The 25,883-nt window shown below is 42.8% G+C and overlaps 1 protein-coding gene across 1 annotated transcript in view; it reads right to left on the bottom strand.

Annotated features, from left to right (window-relative positions):
• LAMA2 (laminin subunit alpha 2) overlaps positions 1 to 25,883 on the bottom strand; it is an 852,154-nt gene that overhangs the window by 10,710 nt on the left and 815,561 nt on the right. Inside the window, exons 55-58 of the mRNA XM_075863715.1 lie at positions 20,756 to 20,901; positions 12,818 to 12,994; positions 12,037 to 12,205; positions 9,817 to 9,876 (exon numbers count right to left, since the gene is read on the bottom strand). Of these exons, the coding sequence (XP_075719830.1) occupies positions 9,817 to 9,876; positions 12,037 to 12,205; positions 12,818 to 12,994; positions 20,756 to 20,901 (552 nt within the window). The remainder of the gene's footprint in view (positions 1 to 9,816; positions 9,877 to 12,036; positions 12,206 to 12,817; positions 12,995 to 20,755; positions 20,902 to 25,883) is intronic.

Genomic DNA, 25,883 nt, shown 5'->3' with positions numbered 1-25,883 from the left:
ACTAGTGTAACATTTTATTTTTACAACCACCTTACAACCTAATACTCACTGTGCACACTTATGAATAACATAAAAGTATATATCAAATATGATATATTATGAGCAAATGATGTGACAATTACACCATAATGCTTACTGTGAATATCAAATAGCTGCTGTGGTATTGTGTAGCTGGATGACCCTTTATTGCTTTGCAATGACAACATGATGCAAAGTCTGGTTAATATTTAATTATATTTCCTACTATACCTCAATGGGTCAAAAAAAAATAGATCAAATTTATAGACTTTATAGAGGAACTCTCGCATTGGGTGTCACATTTTCGTAATAGATTTCTACTTGTCTGGGAAGCATGGATCACCTTTAGTGGTTTTCAGAAATCCTAACTACAACTAACATTACACTACTCATTTACATGCTATCACTTAGAAACTGACCGAATTGTCTCCAGGGGCAATGCTAGGGTCTTAAAAGATCAGGGACACCAGGGCCGAGACATATCCTTACTCTGCCCCGAATTTTTATTATGTAATTATATATATATATATATATATATATATATATATATATATATATATATAATTATATTTCAATATATCTACCTCCTTTTTAAATTTGAGCTTTATGGGTCAGAAAAGCCCTTTAAGAACATCATAAATAACAATTCCATTTAAAGTGGTTGTAAAGAATTAACCCCTTCCCACATTTGGATGTATTGTGACAGTTGGGCACCCACTGCAACAGCCAGGATCAGAGAAACCTCTGATCCCAGCCGTTTAATCTCTGTCAGCCCCAGTGCATCACTGAAAGGCTGTAATCAGGGCCGATTGTAGCTTTTCTGCTGCCTCAGGCGAAAATTGAAATGGTCCCCTGCCTCCCAATCTGCAAAAAAATCATTACAATCAAGAATTACAAGAAGCCAACCTGTAATGGATCATTGACACTTGCAAATTGAAACAAAACTTTTTAAAGTATGTAAAAAATGTCATACTGCTAAGTTTTCTTTTTTTTGTAGGTTCCGCTGGACCGTTTGGACTAAGTCGTAGATTCGTTGGACTATTTCGACGATCTACGTTTTGTTTTTTTAAATAAAATGGTCAAAGAGGTTTGCATGAGGGAGTTTTTATTTCAATTAAAAATGTTTTCTTATGTCTCTGTGTTTTTTAACACTTTATTATCGCTTTAGTATTGATCACTGTCTGATTGACAGTGTTCCATAACTACAGTTGGGGCTTATTGTTAGTCAGTAAAAAGGCTAACACTAACCCCCCCTCATTATTACCCTGGTACCCATTGCCACCAGGGGTACCGGGAAGAGCAGGGTACGATCCAGTATCCAACCATCTGAAGTGATGGTCGGGCACTGGGGTGGCCACAGGCTGGTATTATTAGGCCGAGAAGGGACACAACCAGTGGCCCTTCCCATCCTGATAATGCTAGGCTGCAGCTGCTTTATTGTATCTGGCTGGTTATGAAAAATAATTGAAAAAAATTATGGGGGGGGCCTGCAGCTCAGCCTCATCTTTCAAATCACAGGCCGCTCTGCTCCCTTTGCTGATTTGCTCTTCTCTGGCGGTACGTGCTGCGTGCAGCGTCAAAGAGGAGGTATTCGAGCAGACATGCGCCTATTGTGCCACACGTTTGCTAAATATGTGCTGCCTTGACCTGACCCCCCCTTTTCTACAAAGTAGGCGATTCTTAGCAAAAGGGGGCATGGCCATCCACGTAGGTAGCGTAGACTTCACTATTTCTAGGGGCGTAACAGGGTAAAATAAAATAAATGAAAAGAAATGAAAAGAAAAAAGAACGTTTACTCACCTCACCGCTCAGCTTCTCCTCCCCGGATCTTTTCAGACTCCGACATCATACAAGGTCCTGGCACAGGGCAGCATCAGCACAAAACATTCTGATGCTGGACATTGTGTGATGTGTGCCAGCGTTGCATATAACGTCCTGATGCTGCTTGGCATCAGGACCCTGTAAGCGCCATTGGCCTGATGTGGGAGCCTAAGAAGATCCAGGGGGTGGGGAGCGAAGCATTGAGCATAGCGGGAACTAACACCTGCTGATGACGGATATATCTGATCGGGTGGGTACTACCAGCGTACCCACGCGATCAGCGGCAGGAGCACGGCTGTTATACACAGCCTGGCTCCTGCCACAACTGCCGGAATCGAAGTGCGCTCCGATTCCGGTAGTTAAACCCATCAGATGTCGCTGTCAAAGGCAATAGCAGCTTCTAAGGTGTTTGACAGAGGGAGGGAGCTTCCTCTGTCACCCCATCGGCGCCCCCGCAAAGAAATTGTGTTGCGCCGTTGGGTTTCTATGGCAGCCAGGGGCCTAATAAAGGCCCCCAGGTCTGCCTTCAGTATCCGCCTATTAGCCCATGCCAGAGGCTGTCAGTTTTACACCGACAGGCAATAATGCATGGTGAAGCCCCCTGGAGGGACAACAAAAAAAAAGAAGTAAGACAGTTAAATAAAGTTTATGATAAAAACAAAACCTTGCAGTTAAAATAAAATAAAATCTATTTTTTTCCCCAAAAAGTAGTTGTAACGTCTATGGCCACGGCCCGTCGATCGGTCGTTAACCCCGACGGCCGTGGCCATGGACAGCTTACCTGCCTGCAGCGTTGTCCCCCAGTCAGGCGCCGGCACTCTCTTCCGGGTTCCGAGTGTCTCCGGCGGGTGCGCGCGCCCGCGCGTGCACGGCCTTAAAGGGCCAGTGCGCGCGTTTTGCAAAAAACTGCAATCTGGCCCAGGATGCCCTGGGCTATAAAAAGGGTTCTGCCCTCTTGCCCTTTGCCAGAGCGTTGTTAGTTTTCCCGTTGTTCATCTTGCTTATGGCCTCCCAGTGTCTTCCAGCCTCCCAGTGTACCTTGCTCCTGTATTCCGTATCCCATATCCTGTTTCCGTGCTACCTAGTGCTATTGCCGTGCTGTGCCACCTACCGTGCTGTGCTAGTCTACGCTACCCTGCTACGCCTCACAGAACGACTTCCCACCGCCTGGTTCTGGACGTGTCCGTCTCGCCACTGCCTACGATTGCCTCAGGTACTCTCGCTGAACCATTGAACTGTGTACCTTCCGGTTTGGCCAGCTGCCATCCCCACTACGCGGTACGGCCCAGTGGGTCCACACCCCGCATCGTGACAGTACGCTCTGGCCATGGACCCCGCTGGCCAATTCAAGGACTTGTCACCCTCCCAAGCCATGCAGGCGGATCTGCTGGATCTCCGAGCTAGGCAGGACCAGCTCCTCGTGGCCGTGGACTCTATGGCGCAGCAGCTAGGGACGCTAGTTGCCTCCATTCCTGCTTCGGTGCAAGTTCCTCAAGCCGACCCTCCTGTTGCTCCTCCTGGCAGTTCCTGTACGGACCCTCGGTTCTCGCTGCCATTGCCCTCTCGGTTCGATGGAGACGCCAGTGCTTGTCGGGGGTTCCTGAACCAATGCCACATTCAGTTTACCCTGCACTCTAGGGCATTTCCGTCAGATGGAGCCAAGATCGCATTTATCATCTCCCTCCTGACCGGCAAGGCCCTGGCATGGGCTAACCCTATCTGGGAACGTCAGGGACCCGAGACTTCCAGGAGTTCGCACGAATATTCCGAACCGTTTTTGAGGAACCAGGACGAGTCTCATCAGCCGCCACCACCATCTTCAACCTTCGCCAAGAGGACAACTCCGTGGGCTAGTATACTATTCAGTTCCGGACTCTGGCAGGAGAGCTATCCTGGAACAATGAGGCATTTGTGGCATCCTATTGGCATGGCTTGTCGCCCGAGATCAAGGACGTACTGGCTGCTCGAGACCTGCCTCTCGCGTTGGACGACTTGATTCTGCTTGCCACTCGGGTTGACATAAGGCTGAGGGAGAGATCCCATGAGGTTCGTCAGGAGCGCCGGCGTCCTAGACTGGCGCCCAACTTTCAGCAACCCCTCTTACCTGCTTCTATCGCTTTGCCTGAGGTTCCGATGCAAGTTGACCGAGTAAAATTATCGGTCCAGGAGAAACAGCGCAGGCGCACCTCTGGACTGTGCTTATATTGCGGCCTCGCTGGCCACGTCGTGCGTCTGTGTCCTCACAAGCCAAAAAACCCCAGCGCCTAGGCTTGGTTGGAGAGACAACCCTGGGCATCAACACATTGAAGCAAGAACTCTCCTCCAAACTATTTATCCCGGTAACCATTATTGCTGGTGAGAGGTCTCATCAGGTCTCCGCATATCTGGACTCAGGCTCTGCAGCCAACTTCATCTGCCAGGATCTTGTGGATCTCCTACAGTTGCCCACTATCCCGCTTGAAAGGCCGTTGATCGTTGCATCGGTGGATGGACTGCCATTACCAGACCCGGTTTTGTCCGTAACCAAGCCGTTGAAACTCCAAGTGGGAGCCTTCATGCTGAGATCATCTCTCTGTTCGTCCTGTCCAAGGCCGTCAACCCCATGCTGCTGGGGTTGCCTTGGCTTCGTCTGCACGCCCCCGTCCTGTATTGGAACTCTGGAGAGGTTCTCCAGTGGGGCCCGAAGTGTCTTGACCGCTGTCTGAGTCACATCCAGTCGCCACAGCCCGCTTCTCTTCAGTCGTTGGCAGGTTTGCCCCTCTGTTTCTCTATGTTCGGCGATGTCTTCAATAAAAAGGAGGCCGAGACCTTGCCGCCACACCGGGCATATGACTGCCCAATCGACCTGGTTCCGGAATCGTCTCCTCCTCGTGGTAGAGTGTATCCTCTCTCCTTGCCAGAGACCCAGTCCATGTCGGCTTACATCAAGGAGAACCTGGAGAGGGGTTTCATTCGTAAATCTTCATCCCCGGCCGGAGCAGGGTTCTTCTTTGTTAAAAAGAAAGATGGATCATTACGACCTTGCATCGACTACCGAGGTCTAAACCAGAACACGGTGAAGAACAGGTATCCTCTGCCTTTAATTTCTGAACTGTTTGATCGCATACGGGGGGCACATTTTTTTTCTAAACTGGACCTGCGGGGGGCCTATAATCTGATCCGGATTCGTCGAGGTGACGAGTGGAAGACTGCCTTTAATACTCGTGATGGGCATTACGAATACTTAGTCATGCCCTTCGGCCTGTGTAACGCTCCCGCAGTATTCCAAGAATTTGTCAATAACATTTTTCGTGATCTCTTGTATGTTTGTGTTGTGGTGTATCTCGATGACATTCTGATTTTTTCCCCAGACCCAGTAACTCATCAAAGTCATGTCCGCCAGGTGTTGCTCCGTCTAAGAGAGAATCAACTTTACGCCAAATTGGAGAAGTATGTGTTCGAGAAGAAGTCTCTATCCTTCCTGGGCTATATTATCTCAGATCAGGGTCTCAAGATGGATCCCCAGAAGGTAAAGGCCGTCCTGGAGTGGCCACGCCCCCAGGGCTTAAGGGCCATCCAACGCTTTCTAGGATTCGCCAACTTCTACCGACTCTTCATCCCCAACTTCTCATCTTTGACAGCACCTATCTCCACCCTCACTAAGAAAGGTATGAATGCCAAGTTGTGGACCCCGGAGGCTGAAGCCGCATTTGAATCCTTAAAGAAAGCCTTCACATCTGCCTCCATTCTGCACCATCCGGACGTGTCCTTACAGTTTTCGTTAGAGGTGGACGCCTCCTCGGTGGGTGCTGGTGCACTGTTGTTCCAGAAAAGACCGAAAGGCAAGGCCGTGGTATGCGGTTACTATTCCAAGCTGTTTTCTCCCGCAGAGCGTAACTACTCGATTGGGGACCGGGAGTTACTGGCCATCAAACTGGCTCTGCAGGAGTGGAGACACCTACTGGAAGGCGCGGTTCACCCTATCCTGATCTTCACGGATCACAAGAATTTGACCTACATACAGACGGCCCAGCGGTTGAATCCTCGTCAAGCCAGGTGGTCGTTGTTCTTTGCTCGGTTCCGGTTCGAACTCCACTACCGTCCCGCCAACAAGAATGTGAGGGCCGATGTCTTGTCTAGATCTTTCGAAACCGAGGATGCCATGGAATCTCCGCAGAATATCATTGACCCATCCTGTATCTTCTCTGTGAATCCCCTGCAAGTCAGAGACATTCCTCCGGGTAGGACTTTTGTGCGTCTGGTTGACCGAGGAAGAATTCTTCGCTGGGGTCACAGCTCTAAGCTGGCAGGTCACGCGGGTGCTCGTAAGACCCAATATTTAATCACCCGTCAGTTCTGGTGGCCCACGCTGCCCAAAGATGTCATGGACTTTGTCTCCTCTTGCACAGTCTGTGCAGCAAATAAAGTTGCTCACTCCAGACCTGCGGGCCTGCTCCAACCACTGCCTGTGCCCGTTGCCCCGTGGCAACATGTCGCTATGGACTTCGTCACGGATCTTCCTCCTTCTGCGAGTTGCAGTGTGATCTGGGTGGTGGTGGATCGATTTTCCAAGATGGCTCACTACATCCCGTTGAACGCTCTGCCGTCTGCTACGCGGTTGGCTGACCTCTTCATACAGCACATCTTCCGTCTGCACGGATTGCCCCTGCATATTGTCTCGGACAGAGGTGTCCAGTTCACCTCGAAGTTTTGGAGAGCACTCTGCGGGCTCCTTGGTGTGAAATTGGACTTCTCTTCGGCCTATCATCCCCAGTCCAACGGGCAAGTCGAGAGAGTTAACCAGATTATGGAGAACTACCTACGTCACTTTGTGTCCAGGCGCCATGATGATTGGGTGCAGTTGCTTCCGTGGGCAGAGTTCTCCTATAACAACCACACCAGTGAGTCGACCACATCCAGTCCATTTTTCATCGTCTACGGCCAACATCCTCGTATACCTCTTCCTGTTTCTACAATGTCCCAGGTGCCTGCAGCCGACTCCACCTTCAGGGACTTTCTACAGATATGGCAACAGACCCGATCTTCTATCCTCTTGGCGGTGGACCGCATGAAGAGAAAGGCAGATACAAGAAGACGGGTTCCTCCGCAGTTCCTTCCAGGGACTAAAGTCTGGCTGTCTTCTAGGAATATCCGGCTGAAGGTGCCGTCATGCAAATTTGCCCCGAGGTTCCTTGGTCCCTTTGAAGTCCTGCTACAAATTAACCCGGTATCCTACAAGCTGCAGCTCCCCCCCACTCTCAGGATCCCTAACTCCTTTCACGTCTCCCTGCTAAAACCGGTGGTCCTGAACCGCTACTCCAGGACTCCTAGTCCCACAGTGGTTCCTGGCGGCCCATCTGGGACTTTCGAGGTAAAGGAGATTCTGGCTACCAAGAAGGTGGGAGGAAGAACATTTTATTTGGTGACCTGTCACTTCTTGGGGCGTAATTGGAGCCGTTATTCATTGACTCCAATGAAAAGCAGCGCCAATTACGTCCGTAATGGACGCGGCATTCAAGCGCCTGCACATGCCGTTACGGCTGAAATTACGGGGATGTTTTCTCCTGAAAACATCCCCGTAATTTGAGCCGTTACGGACGCTGCCGTGTGAACATACCCTTAAACTCACCATGCGAGTTAAATAATGGTATATTGTAATAGATCGGACCTTTACGGACGCAGCGATACCAAATAATTTTATTTTTTACATTGTGCTTGGGGAAAAATGATTTTTTTTTTACGCTCCTGAAAATGTATCTAACATTTATTTTTTTACACATTTTATTAGTTCCCCTAGGAGACTTGAACCAGCAGCCACTTGGTTACATGTGAAGTTACGTAAACAGAGTAACTTGTTGAGCTACAATGTTTCCCTAAGTCCCATAATAGTGAATGGCAGTTACGGAAGCAGAGTAGAATGCGAGCTATGCTGTTTCCGTAACTACTGTTCAGTTCTATGGGAGTTAGGGAAACAGCGTAGCTCAGCGAGTTACGCCATTTCAGTAACTCCACATGTAATCAAGTGGCCGGGAGAGCACAAAAAGCTAGAACAGGGTTTAGGGGGCCCCGTTCTAAAGATAGGTGCGGGTCTCAGAGGTGGGACCCGAATCTATCTGACATTTATGACATATCCTGGGGATATATCATAAATGTCCTTCATAGAAAAACCCCTATAAATGCCGCAGTTGCTATTGACCGCGGCATTTAACTAGTTAAAGGGGTTTGCCATAAAACACATGTAGCCCCTATCCACAGTATAGGGGCTACATGTGAGATCGCTGGGGGTCCGACTGCTGGGACCCCCAGATATAAGGAGAACAGGGGACTGAAAGCCACCCAAAGCTCTACATGAGATGCCTGGACTTCCGGATTTTGTGTCCGGTTTATCTAATCCACAGACAGAAATCAAAGGAGAGCCGCTCGCGCATGCGGAGAAGAATACCATTGATCTCTATGAAGCTGCCGGACACAGAATGCGGAGGTCACAGCTTCTAATGCAGCGCTCTTGGTAACTTTCGGTCCCCGTTCTCCTTATCGATCGCACATGTATCCCCCATCCTGTGGATAGGGGATATGTGTTTTATGGCACAAGCCCTTTAAACTGCCAGTAACAGCGAAATTTCTGTTTCTGGCCGTTAGTGCAGTGTGTCAGAAACTGACATCTGCAGTGTCTGGAGCGGGCGACGATGGGTCCCTTGACTGCGGACTATAAGACGCAGGGACTTTTTTGCAAGATTTATTCTTGCTAAAAACTGAGTCTTATAGTCCGAAAAATCCGTTAAGTTTAAAAAAAAAAAAAAAAAAAAGGGTTTTTGTTCTGCAAACGTAGGAAAACATAAAACCTTTACATATTTGGTATCCCCATAATCGTGCTGACCCATAGAATAAAGGTAACATGTTATTTATGCCGCATAGTGAACGGCGTAAATTTGTAACATGAAAAACAATGCTGGAATTGCCGTTTATTTTAAATTCTTTCCTAAAATAAAGTTAATAAAAGTTAATCGATATATTATATGCACCCAAAAATGATGCAATTGAAAAATACAACTTGTCCCGCAAAAAACAAGCCCTTATACGGGTATGTCGACGGAATAAAAAAAAAGTTACGACTCTTGGAATGCAACAGTGAAAAAACAAAAAATAATCCTTGGTCATTAACGCACAAAATGGCCTGGTCGTTAAGAGGTTTTAAAGGAACACTCCAGTGATTTTTTTTTATCATGGCCCTCGTTTGGAAAGTGCACTTGGTAAAAGGTAGGGCAGGTCATCCTCTTACCAGGCACTTTGGTTCCAAACTATATGCTCGATTCCCGGGCCACCGTTATGTCACGTGACCGCAATGTGTGCCTGATTCCTACAGCGTCTGCTGTGTGGACTGGAAGTCAATTTCACTATACATTCCTATGAGACTCAAATTGAGCATCTCATAGGAATGCATAGGGAAATATTTAAAAATGAATCAGCGCAGAATTAAAAAAAATATTTAAATAAAATAATAATAATAATAATAATAATAAATGTTTTTTTTAAAAGTGTTTAATGGTGGATATTGACATTTAAAAGGTGTGTTCAGATCCTGGTCGCCTTATTTTAATTTCTGGTTTTTATCAAGGCGAGAGAATGGGAAAGTAAATTATGCAAAAACAAGCAGAAGGCTGTTAGGAGGGAATGTGTGCCCCTGACCCAGGCTATAGTGAAAAAGACACCATTGTTGATTATTTTAAACCATCCTAAGTGTGCCCATTAGGATTGCGTAGATTGGCAGAGCCATTTTGTTGACTGGCACACTAGGACATATTTCCATTTCTCCTGCTACAGGAGGCCCTGGAAGAGAATAATTGTAAGCTGAGGTAGTCCTGTCATATCCTTCATTCCGCTCACAGTACACAGGAATAAAAAAAGAAGGAAATAGAAATGATTAGGTTTGTGTCACTGAAAAGATAATACAGAGAAATGATAAAGAACCACGTTAAACAGGTGAGATGGAATGGATACCGTTGTAGAATCACGCTCATCTGTGATATTGGCGCTCTTCACTTCGGTGGTGTCAGGCTCCTGTGGTGCAGCAAATAAGAGGCAAAGCAGTTGTTAGAGTCGCCATACTGTGTGAAGCAAATTCAATACAAGTCTAGCACTTACATACAAACACATTAATAGCATTTTTTTTTTGTCAATATAATGCGTTCACATTGTATATATTCATTATTCATATACAGCTACTTTGGTGATATTTTGTTTTATATTATGGAAAAGGGATATAGTACTAATATTTAGCAGAATATAAATGAATGCACGTTATGTAATAATTTTGGATGCAATGGAAGGTCAGCAATGGTACGGAAACAACATTTATTATAGGAGAATCATATATTATATCTATTGTGGGTGAATTGCTGTCGTAGTGTTTGTTCAATTTCTAAAAAGTTGGTAAAATCACATGATAAAATACAGAAATAATTCAAATATTGAATTAATAAATTTAGAAACACATATTAATTAATGTGTGAACGCATATACTTCCAAGAGTATTTATTGCAGTTTATATGAATTGCACTCATTTCATATAACATCATGCAAATAAGTAACATATACAGCTTGTTCTTACACATAAGGTCAGACTGGCCTACCAGAGTACTTGAGTTTCCTGTGGTGGGCCCATGCCCAAACACAATAGGTCCAGTAGTAGTCAACCCCATTGTAAGCTGACTTTAGAGCCAAATATTTGCCACTATTTCTTATGGATTGATTTACAAGATCCTATTTGACCTCATGGATATGCCCTGCAAATTTCATGATGCAGTTAACAGTGGACGTGTGATTTCCTCTGGTGAGCCCCAGTCTGACACTGCTTACACAAGGCAGGTAATATAAATGCAGGCCCTTGTTACATTGTAGCACATACAATATGCTTTACATGTGTAGTCTACTGAGGATAATTTGCTGATACAACTCAGTCCTCAGATCTAATTCAAATCCAGTAACCTGTAAAAAGTAACCAATAGTAAAACAAATGGATAGAAGCAAAATATAAATATTTTGTTAAGAACTATATGCAGATGTAGCAAACTTTGAATTGACATTTAGCGCGTTACATACCATGATGCACAGATGCGTAACTAGTGTGTGGGGGGAAAGCAGAACGGGGCCAGCAGGGGGCTCGTCCAGATCCCCACAGGCTTTTAAATCAGGCAAGGTCTCTGCTCAGCATCAGTACCTTCTTTGCGCCGTGGCAGAGACCTTTTGTAGCCTGTGGGGAATTTTTTTTCAATGTCTGAACTGGGATCTGATCTAGGGGTCTATACTGAGGGGTTCCATGCTGGGTGGCAGGATTAGCTTGCAGGGGGGCACAAAGGAGATTTGTTTCTTTGGGGGCACAAAGGGGCATTATTACTTTTGGGGCACAAAGGGGGTATTATTACTATGTGGGGGTCACTATTACTTTGTGGGGAACAAAAGGAGGAAATAGTACTGTGTGGGGCACAAGGTGGAACTATTACTATGTAGAGGGCACTAAGAGGGACATTAATGCAGCTGAAAGTTACGGACGGGCTGCCGATGACCATGAAGGAAAGTTGCGTAGTGACTGTAGCAGAATATTTTACACCCAACCCCTTGAGCTTTTAGCCTCTGATAAACTTTAACAAACCTTTAACAAAACTTTAATTTGACCTTTTCAATAGCATGTGATGTGTTAAGTGTCAAGTTAAAGTTTGCTGCACCATGATATGTAATGTGTTAAATGTCAAGGTAAAGTTTGCTATATCTGTATAATTCCTTTTTTATAATCATGTTTAGCAGAACCATCAGAGAACATAAGATCACTTTTTAGGGATTACAGATGTATATGACAGCACTACATGCAAACATTATGGCCATTCTGACCTGGTGAAAGCAGGCTGGTAGAATCTGAAGATTTTTGTATCACAGGAACCATATAGTAAGAAATTGGAGTGGAAGGTCTTTCAACCTAAACATTTGCCATTTACTTACCAACATTTACAAGCTGTGTCTATACGTGGTTACAGGTAAAAAAGTGTTTTGGAACATTGTAAGGATATTCGACCTGGGGCATGGGATTAGGCACTACCACTATGTGCTGCTCTCTTATAGATCGCTAGTGGATAGGATGATTGTATAGGCTCCAGTAATGTTAATCCATATCTGTTTCTCAAAACTGAATTATATGCTTCAAATCTACTGTAATTGAGTACTTACAGTTGGTGGGACAGGAGATTGAGGACCGAGAATAACCTGTGGTGACTTGGTAGCACCAGAAAGGACTGACTCTTGTGCTCCATTTTGGTCTACACCTCCTTCATCCCGTGTAAGGCACTGTCCAATATCTGCATTCTCAAATGATACAGGTTGTGCAAAGTCTATTGGCCTAATAGGGAAGAAATTGATACAAACAGCTACATTTTTGTTCTTTTTATCTTAATCAATTCAAAATCATGAGCTATATTAACTGCATACTGTTATACGGATGTAGCCAAGTTTATCTGAACTCTGATAACTTGCTGCAGTGTGATATCACATTACAAAATACATTAAAAAGCCATTGAAAAAATCAAGTTAACGTTTCTTATTAATGTGTATTTAATGCATTAAGAGTCAAGATAAAGATGGCTACATCTGTACATTGGAATCAATCATTACAAAGTATGCACTACGCTTCTACGCTCCCTCTAGTGGTGGCTGCAGGCATGTTATGTTTTAATTCTATAGCTGTACAAGGGATTTGGAGCTCTGTATTAAAATAACAGAGCTCCGACCACTATAAAGACATATTAGGTGATTTATAAGCACAGGATTTTGGACCTAAAATGACATGGTGTTAAAAGGTGGAGATTCACTTTAAAGACAAAGGTGATTGATAGGTATATATTATAGCAGAATATTTGTAAATAATGGGTCCCTAATTCCACCTTTAACTTATGGTATCTCACGCTATCTAAAGTGTATAGCCAGTACAAAATGTGTGTATTGTAAAGCTTACACTGCATTGATCAATAGGTCCCAAATGCATCCTTCAAATGGCGGTATGTTCTTGTACATGGCAAATTGAACATCAGATGGGATTCCACCAACAAAGAGCTTTTTCACACTTATGGAATGACTTGCTGGCAGTTTCAGTGTCTGGGTTCTATCCTCATCGACTTGTACTGTAAATATGCTGAAAAATATAAGAGCGTAAACGTAGTTAGTCAAGTGAATTACAGTGTCAAAGAAATGCAGATGTAGCAGGGCTGAGTTTGTCATTAAGCACAAATCAATGTTGATGGCATCATAATGTGTTAATCGGTCTGCAGCTACGACTACAACAATATCTTAACACAACTTAGCCTCAAATCACAAATTCAGCTTTTGTGCATCTGTGTAATTTACTTTTTTCTATTTCTGAAAAAGATTTTGATTGTAGGAAGATTGCACAAATCTTCCAGATTCCACTTTATGTACAGATGTGGCGATCTTTAACTTGACTTTTAACGCCTTAAAGGAAAGGTGTCATTATTATTTTTTTTATAAATTTATGTTTTTATTTAATAAAATATTATATTGACTTTATTTATTTTTTCACAATGTTTTTTTTATTAACACTTTCTTAATTTACCGGGGGCTGCCATGTATTATTTAATCTGTGTATGTGTCTCTTAATGACACATACACGATGGAATACAGCAGCTACAGTGCATAGGACATAATGAACGTCTCCCAATCATTGCGTCTTTTTCGTGCATGCAGGGTGCTGTTGGGGGGTGTCTGAGGGGGGGGTTTTGTGCAGGGTACTTGTGAGGGGGTTGTGTGATGGTTTGCGTGGGCATGTTTGTGTGTGGGGGGTACATGCAGGGTGCTTGTGGGGACCTCTAGTATTTATTGTGGGGAGAAGACAGAAGTCTCTGTAGGTGAGTATAAGTCTTTATATTTTTCATATTAGTAACTTTATTTTTTTTTGTTTTGCAGGTCCGCTGGACATATTGGACTACATTGTAGATTCAGTGGACCACTGCGATGATCTACGTTTTTTTGTTTTCTTTTTAAATAAAATGGTTAGCGAGTATTGTGTGGGGGGAGTTTTTATTTCAATAAAAACATTTTCTTACGTCTCTGTTTTTAATACTTTATTAGCGCCTTAGTAATGACAATTGTCTGTTTGACAGCGCCCATTACTAAGGCGGGGCATGGTATTAGCCAGTAAAAAGCTAGCACTAACCCCCATTATTACCCCGGTACCCACCGCCACCAGGGGTAACAGGAAGGGCCGGGTGTGATCCAGTACCCAATCATCTGTAGTGATGGCCGGTCAGTGGGGCGGCCGCAGGCTGGTATTATTAGGCTGAGAAAGGGCCACAAAACCGTGGGCCTTCCCACCCTGGTAATGCTAGGCTGCTGCTGCTATGTTGTATGTGGCTGGTTATGAAAATGGGGGGGACCCCGTGTCGTTTTTTAAAAACAAAATAATTAAAAAATGATGCGGGTTCCCCCGATTTTTTATAATCAGCCAGATACAACACAGCAGCAGCAGCCTAGCATTACCAAGGTGGGAAAAGTCACGGTTTTTGGCCCTTTCTCAGCGTAATGATACCAGCCTGCGGCCGTCCCAGTGACCGGCCATCACTACAGATGGTCTGGTACTGGATCACACCCGACTCTTCCCGGTACCCCTGGTGGCGGTGGGTATCGGGGTAATAATGGGGGTTAGTATTAGCCTTTTTACTGGCTAACATTAAGCTCCGCCTTAGTAATGGACATCGTCAAACAGACAACTGCCATATCCTTTTTATTTGCGGGGTGCTTTTTGCAGTTTTGTTTGTGCTTTTCGCAAGTTTTTGGGCGCATAGTTAGTACTCCCACTGCCTCTGGGAAGATTTGGTGCATTTTATGCATCAAAGAAATGATCCAACATTTCTTTTTTACACAACACGTTTTTAAAAACGCTTGTGTAAAAAACTAACGGCTCGCTTTCCCATTGATGCTATTTTTGTGGTTTTTTTTACGCATTTTGTGTGCGCTTTTTGACACATAATTAGGACTCCCATTGACTATGGGAACATTTGGCCCATTTTACATGCAAAGGAATTGACTCGACACTTCTTTATTTACACAACACGTTTTTTTAAAAATGCGTGGATAAAAAAGCGCGTTGTATGTACTAACAACGCGTTTTACCAATTCTGTAAATTAAAAGCATAATCAAGCGTTTTTTGATGCGGTTTTTGTCACGTAAAATGCGCCAAAAAAACCACGTCAAATACACGCCGTGTGAATCTGTCAACTGAAAAGTCATTTATCACAGGGGCTTCCCTCTTGACTTTCATCATTCTTAGCCATTTGGTGTCCTATAGCTTCTACCAGTTACATTGTTAAAAGCTCTCCCAAAATGGGAGCCGGACAATGCCTGGCAATTTGAAGACACCTTTTCCTGGATTATAGCCAGATTATTAGATTATTTTTAAGAGTGAGACACTTCCATTTAAATTAAATGACAAATAAACACGCTGTTAAATATTCACAATTTAAGAAGCAGGAAATAATTGAGCAGGATGTAAAATGAATCAGTTTACAGGTATCTTTAGAGTGCAATACAAAAAGCATTGTTCATGTCAGGGTAATGAATGCGCTGCCCCCTATGCTATTAAAATCATAGTTTAGACAAGCAAGGGCGGAATACACTTTTCATCCAAACTCTAGTTGCTGCTCATATTAGAAAATAAGTGTTTACATTTTGATAGAAGATGTGGATATTAGAGTTTTGTATTTTTTTTAGAATGCATGACAAAAGAGTTATCCCAGCAACTTTTACAAGGAGTGGGAGTATAATCATTGCAATTTAGTCTGCCTGTTTCCAGCAATTTCATGGTACAACAAACAGGTGATGTTTTTTTTTTTTTTTAATGAGTACAAGTACACAAAAAATAAAATACTGATGTCTTAAGTAAACCCGTTCAGACTTTGTAAAATAAAGGTGAGTTCATTGTGGGGATGTTGGCATAATGGGCCTCATTTATCAAAACTGTCTAATAGAAAAAAACAGCTTATTTGCTCTCGGTCAACCCTTCCCATCACCCAAGTCAAGGCTGTGTTCACATGTTGTCTTATACATGCATATTTTGCTGCGTAATTTGTTATCGATTTCAGCCCTCTCATTGAAAGGAGTGAAATCCGTAGAGCAGGTCAATTTCCTAATGGAAATTGTCCACAGCATGTGGATAAGACTTGTTAGGATCTCATCCACTTTGCTCTTACTGTAATACGCTATCAATTTCGCCTGCAAATCCAGACGGAAAATCTGTCACATTTCCTCTACGTGTGAACATACCCTCATGGTCCTTTTTTTGTACAGAGCCGTAAAAGGGCTGCCATAAAGGTGCATGGGCCTCTAGTGTACTTCCATTTGCCTCTAATTTTATATGTAGACATACGGGGGATTTTTCTGTTGGATTCCATATTGGCTTTGTACACACGGCTTTTCCATATCTTTAAAATATGAAAGCAACAATGGAGCTGCACTGCCAGATATATTTTAACCTATGTTTTCTTAGATTTCAACATAAACTGTTCAATGAATATGTTCCAAGGTTTACAGTTTAGAGACTTTATTTTTATTAAGCTTTTAACAGTATAACAAAGCAATTCTGGAAAGATAAGTGAGTGCGGCACAGTCCAGAAAGGGAACATAAAAAATAAAATACTCAGCAGGGTGTAAAAGGAGACAACATCTCATACATTGAGTAGCTTAGGTATAAATCCAGTAACTTAAACTACAGTAAATTGAAACAAATTAGTAAAAGGGGAAGAGTAGTGCTGTCAAACTTGGGTAAGCCAGAATGTGTTAGTTTAATGGGGGATTCCTATCTCATAAAGTGGTGGCATGTCTCTAGAATATGCCATCATTTTGTGATGGGTGGGGTCCCGACCTCTGGGGGTTCCACCGATCCTGAGAGTGATAGGCCAAAGTGGTAACACACAGTTGCCTATTTACTCATAAATTTCCAGGAGGAATAACAGAGGAACAACACAAGAAAAGATGCTTCAAAATTGCAAGTGTTTACTAAAACCGACATGTCAAGTGAGCTGGCAGCTCCTCTTTAAAAATAAACATATATATATTTTGAATGTCTGTACTGTGTAAACAGCCTTGCATGGTTAACATTTACTGGACTTTGTATGACTTCACAGTACATAGAATTAAAAGGAAAAAAAGAAAAGATAACATTCACACATACTCTAACTACGTTCCAGACATTAAAACATAAAACAAAAGATGCTGGGAAAAACAACATATAAAACAAAGATTTATTTCTATATACTGACATGCTGTACAAATAAATAAATAAATCATGGGCAATGAATTACCAACAGTACAGAGCATAACAAAACAAGATCACACACAAACGTATCACACGATGAAGCGAACATGTCAACTAAAAGGAAATAAACACATTACTATTTCTGCTAGATTTTATTTCCAGCGGCAAAACCACAATCTGTCCAGAAAATTGCAAAATAAATAGGCTCGTTTATATTTTTTGGGTTATTGCTTTTAGGAATCTCTAATGTTCTTGAGATAAAAGAGAAGAGATTTATAAAAACTAGTGCACAGAAAATGTTCATGTAAGAATTACATGGCAGAGGTCACCACATTGCCTGCTTTGAAAAGAGGTATTAGGCAATTGACAGATATATCAATGATAATATCCATTTGAGTACTGTATAAGAATAATTTTAATTCCTATTCCTATTGGACAGAAAATATCCTGTTTCTACCTGGAAACTATAAGCATGATGCTGTTGATAGATCTGTTATTCTTATTGAGTTTTGAAAGCATAGTATTAGCCAATTGGAAAGAACATAGCAGACTTATTTTATAGGGAGAGCTATAGGAAAAACACTTATATGGCCTCTATTATGATATTATTAAATGAGATCTACACATAAGTAAATGGCCTTATATTTATTTGAATATTTATTTATTTTGGTTTAAGTAGTAACTTAGTGTTAGTAAAAGTTATATTTTAGTGACTGTTACATAGAATGAAATGACAGACAAGTATTGATGCTGCTTTCTACCTTGCTACTCTCATGAATTTAATTTGTGCCTATGTGTTTGATTAAAGAGTCAATTTTAATTTGTGTACATTGACTCTATTTTGGCTCAGGTAGTATAAAGGAAAAAAGTGAAAGGTGCAGGTGACCTTTCCAGTTGTAGAGTTGATCTGTAATGTTGGGACCAATGTTGCGACCATTGTACGCGAGAATTACAAAAAAAATGGAGGAGATCATTTGGGGAAATTAAAAGTGTAATAAACGTTTCAGACTATGTAGACTATAGGCAATTTTACAACAGCGAAGATCGGGCAAAGAACGCAATTTCGAATGCACGTTCCCAGTCATCGCCCCATATAAACATGCCCAGCGATCATCAAACGATCGTTCGGTCACATACAATGCAGATGATTGCTGAATGTAAATTGAGATAAACGAGCGCCGATCTACTTGCTATATAGTAATCAGTATTTGTTAGGGGCAAGAAATCTGCCCATGTAAAAGGACCTTAAAGAGGTATTCTCATCTCTGACATTTATGGCATATCCACGGGATATGCCATAAATGTCTGATAGATGCGGGTCCAACCTCTGAAGCCTGCACCTATCTCTAGAATGAGGACCCCATATCACCCATCCTACCTTCTCCAACTGTCGCTGTTCTCCGGCTCGCTGTTCTACGCTTTTTCCTTTTTCCATTTACTTCTAAGGGAGTAACAAAAACAGAGTAGCTCAGCGAGCTCGGCTGTTTCCGTACTCCTGGACCCCTCATAATCCTGTGGCCAAAGAGCAGTGAATGCGGGACATGGGAAAAGGAGGTAAGGGGGCCCTGTTCGAGAAATAGGTGCGGGTACCAGAGGTGGGACCTGCATCTATTTGACATTTATGGCATATCTTGTGGATATGCCATAAATGTCCAAGATGAGAAAAAACGTTTAACAAAAGACAGTGACCAGGGTCGGATTATGGTTGATGGAAGCCCCTGGGCAAAACATTTGTTGGTGGGCCCTGTCGCACAACTGGTACCTGGACACCACGTTTCTCCCTATTGCAGCATGAATGTGGCCCTCAACTGAAGTTTATGTAAAGTATGGAAATAGCTGAGCCAGCGACTTCCTTGGACTTCAAAAGAGAGAGACAACTTTTCACCTCGTGTCAGCTGGATAGGATCACCAAAAGGCCATTGGGAGGGTATTGAAACAGCTATCTGGAGTGTAGAAGGGAAGGTGTGGGAGGCCCCTATGTGGTGTAGGTCCAGCCCTGGTCTCTAAACAACTATAACAAAGAAAAGAGATCAAACTAAGATGTAAAAATGTATGCGAATGTATAATGTATTTATAAAAATGTAGTGAGATTATTTTAGAGGGTCACAACTTTTTTCCCATAGGGAAACAATGTAGTAATTTTGTATCACAAGTGATACCGTGACATATATCTGTTTTTGATGTTCTATGAGATCTGATTTGCCAATGATCTAAGATATATGTTGGACTCAAAGACACCTGCAAGGTAATTTTTTACTGCTGTAACTAGAGGAAGAATAAAATATAGCTTGGGATGCTGAGCTCAGGATAATTAAGTTTAAAAGAAAAGCATTTTATTGTAAAAGCCAGATTCATCCTTCCCGAGCCAGTGAGTTCAGCTTTCTCACCCATACAGGATGATTATCTTATAATGCCCTCAGATAGGGCAGCATAGATAACTTGACAGATCTAATTCAATCTAATGCTTCTCGCTCAGATGAGTGGTTGCAGTGGAGTTCTAACTATCCCTCCTCCTCCTCATCACTTGTATCCATAATACCCCATATTATGGCTGCCAATTACCCATTGTATAGGCCAGCTTAAGAGAACAAGTGATGACTGGAGAAGAGACATGTGGCAGATACATGCAATGAGTCCTGAAACCTTAGTAAAAGGTGATGCAATTTTTCGGTGTATAAACTCTTCAGGTGCAGTTTTTATCTTTTTATTAGCTACGATGTGAAGGTGAAATGGAATGGTGAATGAGAAAGTAATTTCCATCATGTGCTTGAATCTAAGTTATTAGTATATGAAGATCATACTAAGGGATGTTATTCATAGGTCCCATTCATTACACAGTACTTTTCTCCATAAAAACTGGCAGTGCTAGTAAACACCAATACAATGTCAAATATTGCTGAGTACCATATTTTGAAGGGGGAAAATAAAACTCCTTAATATTTGGATAACATCATGGGTCAATAGCAGGAAAAAACAGAGATGATCCAGCGATAATGATATCAAAAATGGGAAAAAACTTGGTTTCCACTTTATTGAAATACAAGCTATTGGAGCTTGAAATAGAACATCAGGAGGAAAAAACAAGGTGGTGATGCGGCAATAGATTAGCCTACGCGTTTCAAGCACTTAGGCTGTGCTCTTAGTCATGGCTGTCTCGATACAGCCATGACTAAGAGCACAGCCTAAGTGCTTGAAACGCGTAGGCTAATCTATTGCCGCATCACCACCTTGTTTTTTCCTCCTGATGTTCTATTTCAAGCTCCAATAGCTTGTATTTCAATAAAGTGGAAACCAAGTTTTTTCCCATTTTTGATATCATTATCGCTGGATCATCTCTGTTTTTTCCTGCTATTGCTGCCGTGTGCCGTCGCGGCTGACCCGGGCGATTACTAAACACAGGAGTGTCAGATCGGTGAGCTGGAGGTTTCCTCCCATTTCCCTTTTCCTTCTATACCATTAATCATGGGTCAATGTCAACGCCCTTGGGCTATAATCCTTATGTTCTGTCTAGCTTTCACAGAGAATTGAATAAAATTATACAGTTCAAGGGAATATTACATCATATATCAGTGAGACTAATCCCAATACTGGCAGTAGCTTTAGGATATCATTTTACTAGTACTTACTTTCTTGATCTTTCTATTCGGATGGAATGTTCTTTGCCATCATGAAATTCTCCTTTCTCGGGTCTAATGGTTATTCGATGTATCTCTTTAGGTCCTGGGACAGAAACTTCCAATCTCCCTTTTCTTAATAGGACTGCATAAAAAGCCTGAAAAATAAATATTAAATAGGGAATAGTTTAAATTAAAGGGCCTGCCTAGTCTAGTAATCCCATTTTCATAGATCCTATTAAGGAATTAATAGAGTAGGGGTCCCCTATTCCAGAACGTCATCTCTTGGCCAGAGTGGAGAGCAATTGCAAAAAGTGTCTTACGCTCTGGAGGACCTGTCCTACATTAAACAGATATTCATTAATATGAATGGATAATGCTTAATTTCCCCTGTGGTGGCACTGTACTTAATTTGAATACTTACTGCCAAGTTTCCCCACAGATCACAGCTGATCGCTAGGTGACCCAGTAGGGGGACACTTTGTGATCAGCTTATTATCAGGGTAGGAAGTGTTGAAAGCGGACAACCCTTTTTAAGCCACTATTTTTACTAAGAAACTGTAATATAAAATAGCTTAAATGGGCATTCAATTTCAATAACACATGAAATCAGATGCACATTATGGCTAAAAGTGACTGTCCACCCTTGGAAAGGATTTTTATTTAAATACTAACAGGTTCAAGCAGGCAGCCAGGATGTTATATTTTAATTAGCTTTTCGCAGGGGATCTGAAATTCTGATATCTGTATCAGATAACGATATATAAAAAAATAGCACAGAATTTTGGACTTAAAAACAACATGGAGTTATAAGGTGCACATTCAGCTTAAGGACCCGTGAAGGGAAAGATCAGAGAGGATTGTGCCATCTAAGTCTTCGTTCACATCTCCATCAGGGCTCTGCTTTGATGTTCCGTTGGTGCTTTTCGTCAGAACGGTGCCCTGACTGAAACAAACGGAAACTGATTTCCGTTTGCATCCCCATTGATTTCAATAGTGACGGATCAGGTGCAAATGGTTTCCATTTGTCTCTGTTTTGCAAGGGTTCCGTCGTTTTGACTACGCTATTCATTCCGTCAAAGCGACAGAAGCCTTGCACAATGGAGACAAACGGAAACCATTTGCACTGTATCCGTCACCATTGAAATCAATAGTGATGCAAACGGAAAACTATGGTTTCTGTTTGTTTCAGTCAGGGCTCCGTTCTGACGGAAAGCTCAGACGGAACACCTGAACGGAGCCCTGATGCAGATGTGAACGAAGCCTAAGCCCCATGTGAGCTAAATTTAAAGGGTAACTAAATTTATTAAATATGTTTGACGTGTCATAGTCACAGAATTGTTCAGGTGATCGCTGTGCTGCTTCATTTCTGATCGGCTTTCCTTCGAAAGCTGAGCAAGCAGTGTACGGACTCATAGACTTTCTATTGAGCCCGTACAACACTCCGAGGAAAGATGATCAGAAACTAAGCGGCACAGCATTCACAGAGCACTTCTGCCGCTTCGATTTAGCGATCAGTGAGAGTCTCAGTGCTTTAATTCTGTAGAACCATGCAGGTTCCAGGTGTTGTAGCTGTATTACCACAAGTCTTGACAAAGTAGTGCAGTTGTTTATGGAGTATAAGGGCATGACCAGACGTGGCGTATTTCTTCCTACACTGTCCGCATCAATGCCGCATATAATCTGCGTCTGCCTAAAATGGGCATTAAATTGATGCGGACTAGCCGTTGCGTATTGAGGTGAAAGTACTTCCCTTCTCTCTATCAGTGCTGGATAGAGAGAAGGGACAGCCCTTTCCCTAGTAAAAGTAAAAGAAATTCATACTTACCGGGCCATTGCCTTGGTGACGCGTCCCTCTCTTGACATCCAGCCCGACCTCCCAGGATGACGCGGTAGTCCATGTGACCGCTGCAGTCTGTGATTGGCTGCAGCCGTCACTTGGACTGAAACGTCATCCCGGGAGGCCGGACTGGAGGAAGAAGCAGGGAGTTCTCAGTAAGTATGAACTTCTATTTTTTTTACAGGTTGATGTATATTGTGATCGGAAGTCACCGTCCAGGGTTTACTGATGTCGCCTAGTAACGCTCCCGTAATTACGGGTGCACACACGTAGTCACCCGTAATTACGGGAGCCCCATTGACTTCTATGGGACTGCCCGTGCCGTAATAACGGCCCGTGATTAGTGTGCATGGGGCTTCAGTCTGGCTGTAGACCTAGAAATACATGGGTCCAGCCAGAATGAAGAAATGTCATGTTCGTAAAACAAATACGCTACGCAACACACATAACACCTGCGGACTTCATTGCGGAATTTTGACTCTCCATTGAAGTCAATGGAGAAATTCCGCAATGAGTCCGCAACAAGTCCGCTACACGTCCGCAACAACCAGTGTATGCTGCGGACACCAAATTCCGCACCGCAACCTATGGTCCGCAGCAGAGTTTTTCGCAACGTGGAAACGAACCTCACTAAAAAGCTGTGGAAAGCAATGGAGAAACGTGTACGCTGCGGATTTCCGCAGCGGACTGTCTGCAGCGGAATTCCAGAGCAATTCCACCACGTCTGGTCATGCCCTAAGAAGGCAAGGTTTAAATATATAATATATAACTAAGTATTCAAAATTGTGGATATCATAGCATGATTTTAATGTTGCACGACATCGTCTAGTCAGTCGCATTACATCCTCCTAACCTATACATCCTTTTAGATATAGACCTTTGGCTATAAATTCTTCACATTTTGGAGTTAGGCCCGACATCCACTGATTGGCCAATCCCCATGTCGTAGGGATTTTACATGTTGAAATAAGCTACCCACCTTAACTATCACACTTCTCTCTGTAGTATCTCCAACTATGTTAAAAATATGGTTTGTAAATGTGGCATAGTATTTCGACACTCTGCTTTGTTAGTTCTGTTCCCCCTTCATTTAATATCTCTGTAATAATTGCTGGCCTGCGTGGCTATCAATCACCTGTGCTTATTTGCATTTCTATGTTTCAATGAAATTTTTTTGGGGAAACAAATATATAATATATATCAAGATTTTTTGTTGATACCTCTCTGTGCTTGAAAAAACAAGTGGGTTGTAGATCAAGTGGAGTTCCAAAAACCGGATTGACTTAGTGTGTTGTGTGTGATAAAGTGGGGGCCATTGTATGTGATATATGTATTGATTGCTTGCTTGCTACAAAGTTTGCAAAAGTGACATAATTTAAAACCATTTTTCCTTTGCAGCTTCCTTCCTGCTGAGCAGCTGACTAAGGGGGAGGGGTTAGCTGGTCCCAGGTGCTATAAATCAGGCCTCAGTACTCTGTAGAGCCTGCTCTGTGGCTTGAAAAAACAAGTGGGTTGTAGATCAAGTGGAGTTCCAAAAACCGGATTGACTTACTGTGTTGTGTGTGATAAAGTGGGGGGCCATTGTATGTGATATATGTATTGATTGCTTGCTTGCTACAAAGTTTGCAAAAGTGACATAATTTAAAACCATTTTTCCTTTGCAGCTTCCTTCCTGCTGAGCAGCTGACTAAGGGGGAGGGGTTAGCTGGTCCCAGGTGCTATAAATCAGGCCTCAGTACTCTGTAGAGCCTGCTCTGTGGCTTGAAAAAACAAGTGGGTTGTAGATCAAGTGGAGTTCCAAAAACCGGATTGACTTACTGTGTTGTGTGTGATAAAGTGGGGGGGGCCATTGTATGTGATATATGTATTGATTGCTTGCTTGCTACAAAGTTTGCAAAAGTGACATAATTTAAAACCATTTTTCCTTTGCAGCTTCCTTCCTGCTGAGCAGCTGTTCTAAGGGGGAGGGGTTAGCTGGTCCCAGGTGCTATAAATCAGGCCTCAGTACTCTGTAGAGCCTGCTCTGTGGCTTGAAAAAACAAGTGGGTTGTAGATCAAGTGGAGTTCCAAAAACCGGATTGACTTACTGTGTTGTGTGTGATAAAGTGGGGGGCCATTGTATGTGATATATGTATTGATTGCTTGCTTGCTACAAAGTTTGCAAAAGTGACATAATTTAAAACCATTTTTCCTTTGCAGCTTCCTTCCTGCTGAGCAGCTGACTAAGGGGGAGGGGTTAGCTGGTCCCAGGTGCTATAAATCAGGCCTCAGTACTCTGTAGAGCCTGCTCTGTGGCTTGAAAAAACAAGTGGGTTGTAGTTCAAGTGGAGTTCCAAAAACCGGATTGACTTACTGTGTTGTGTGTGATAAAGTGGGGGGCCATTGTATGTGATATATGTATTGATTGCTTGCTTGCTACAAAGTTTGCAAAAGTGACATAATTTAAAACCATTTTTCCTTTGCAGCTTCCTTCCTGCTGAGCAGCTGACTAAGGGGGAGGGGTTAGCTGGTCCCAGGTGCTATAACTCAGGCCTCAGTACTCTGTAGAGCCTGCTCTGTGGCTTGAAAAAACAAGTGGGTTGTAGATCAAGTGGAGTTCCAAAAACCGCATTGACTTACTGTGTTGTGTGTGATAAAGTGGAGGGCCATTGTATGTGATATATGTATTGATTGCTTGCTTGCTACAAAGTTTGCAAAAGTGACATAATTTAAAACCATTTTTCCTTTGCAGCTTCCTTCCTGCTGAGCAGCTGACTAAGGGGGAGGGGTTAGCTGGTCCCAGGTGCTATAAATCAGGCCTCAGTACTCTGTAGAGCCTGCTCTGTGGCTTGAAAAAACAAGTGGGTTATAGATCAAGTGGTGTTCCAAAAACCGGATTGACTTACTGTGTTGTGTGTGATAAAGTGGGGGGCCATTGTATGTGATATATGTATTGATTGCTTGCTTGCTACAAAGTTTGCAAAAGTGACATAATTTAAAACCATTTTTCCTTTGCAGCTTCCTTCCTGCTGAGCAGCTGACTAAGGGGGAGGGGTTAGCTGGTCCCAGGTGCTATAAATCAGGCCTCAGTACTCTGTAGAGCCTGCTCTGTGGCTTGAAAAAACAAGTGGGTTGTAGTTCAAGTGGAGTTCCAAAAACCGGATTGACTTACTGTGTTGTGTGTGATAAAGTGGGGGGCCATTGTATGTGATATATGTATTGATTGCTTGCTTGCTACAAAGTTTGCAAAAGTGACATAATTTAAAACCATTTTTCCTTTGCAGCTTCCTTCCTGCTGAGCAGCTGACTAAGGGGGAGGGG

Source organism: Rhinoderma darwinii, chromosome 4, assembly GCF_050947455.1.
Source record: "Rhinoderma darwinii isolate aRhiDar2 chromosome 4, aRhiDar2.hap1, whole genome shotgun sequence".
Taxonomy (NCBI): domain Eukaryota; kingdom Metazoa; phylum Chordata; class Amphibia; order Anura; family Rhinodermatidae; genus Rhinoderma; species Rhinoderma darwinii.
The sequence above is the reverse complement of the archived record's forward strand: the minus strand, read 5'-3'. Positions and strand labels throughout refer to the sequence as shown.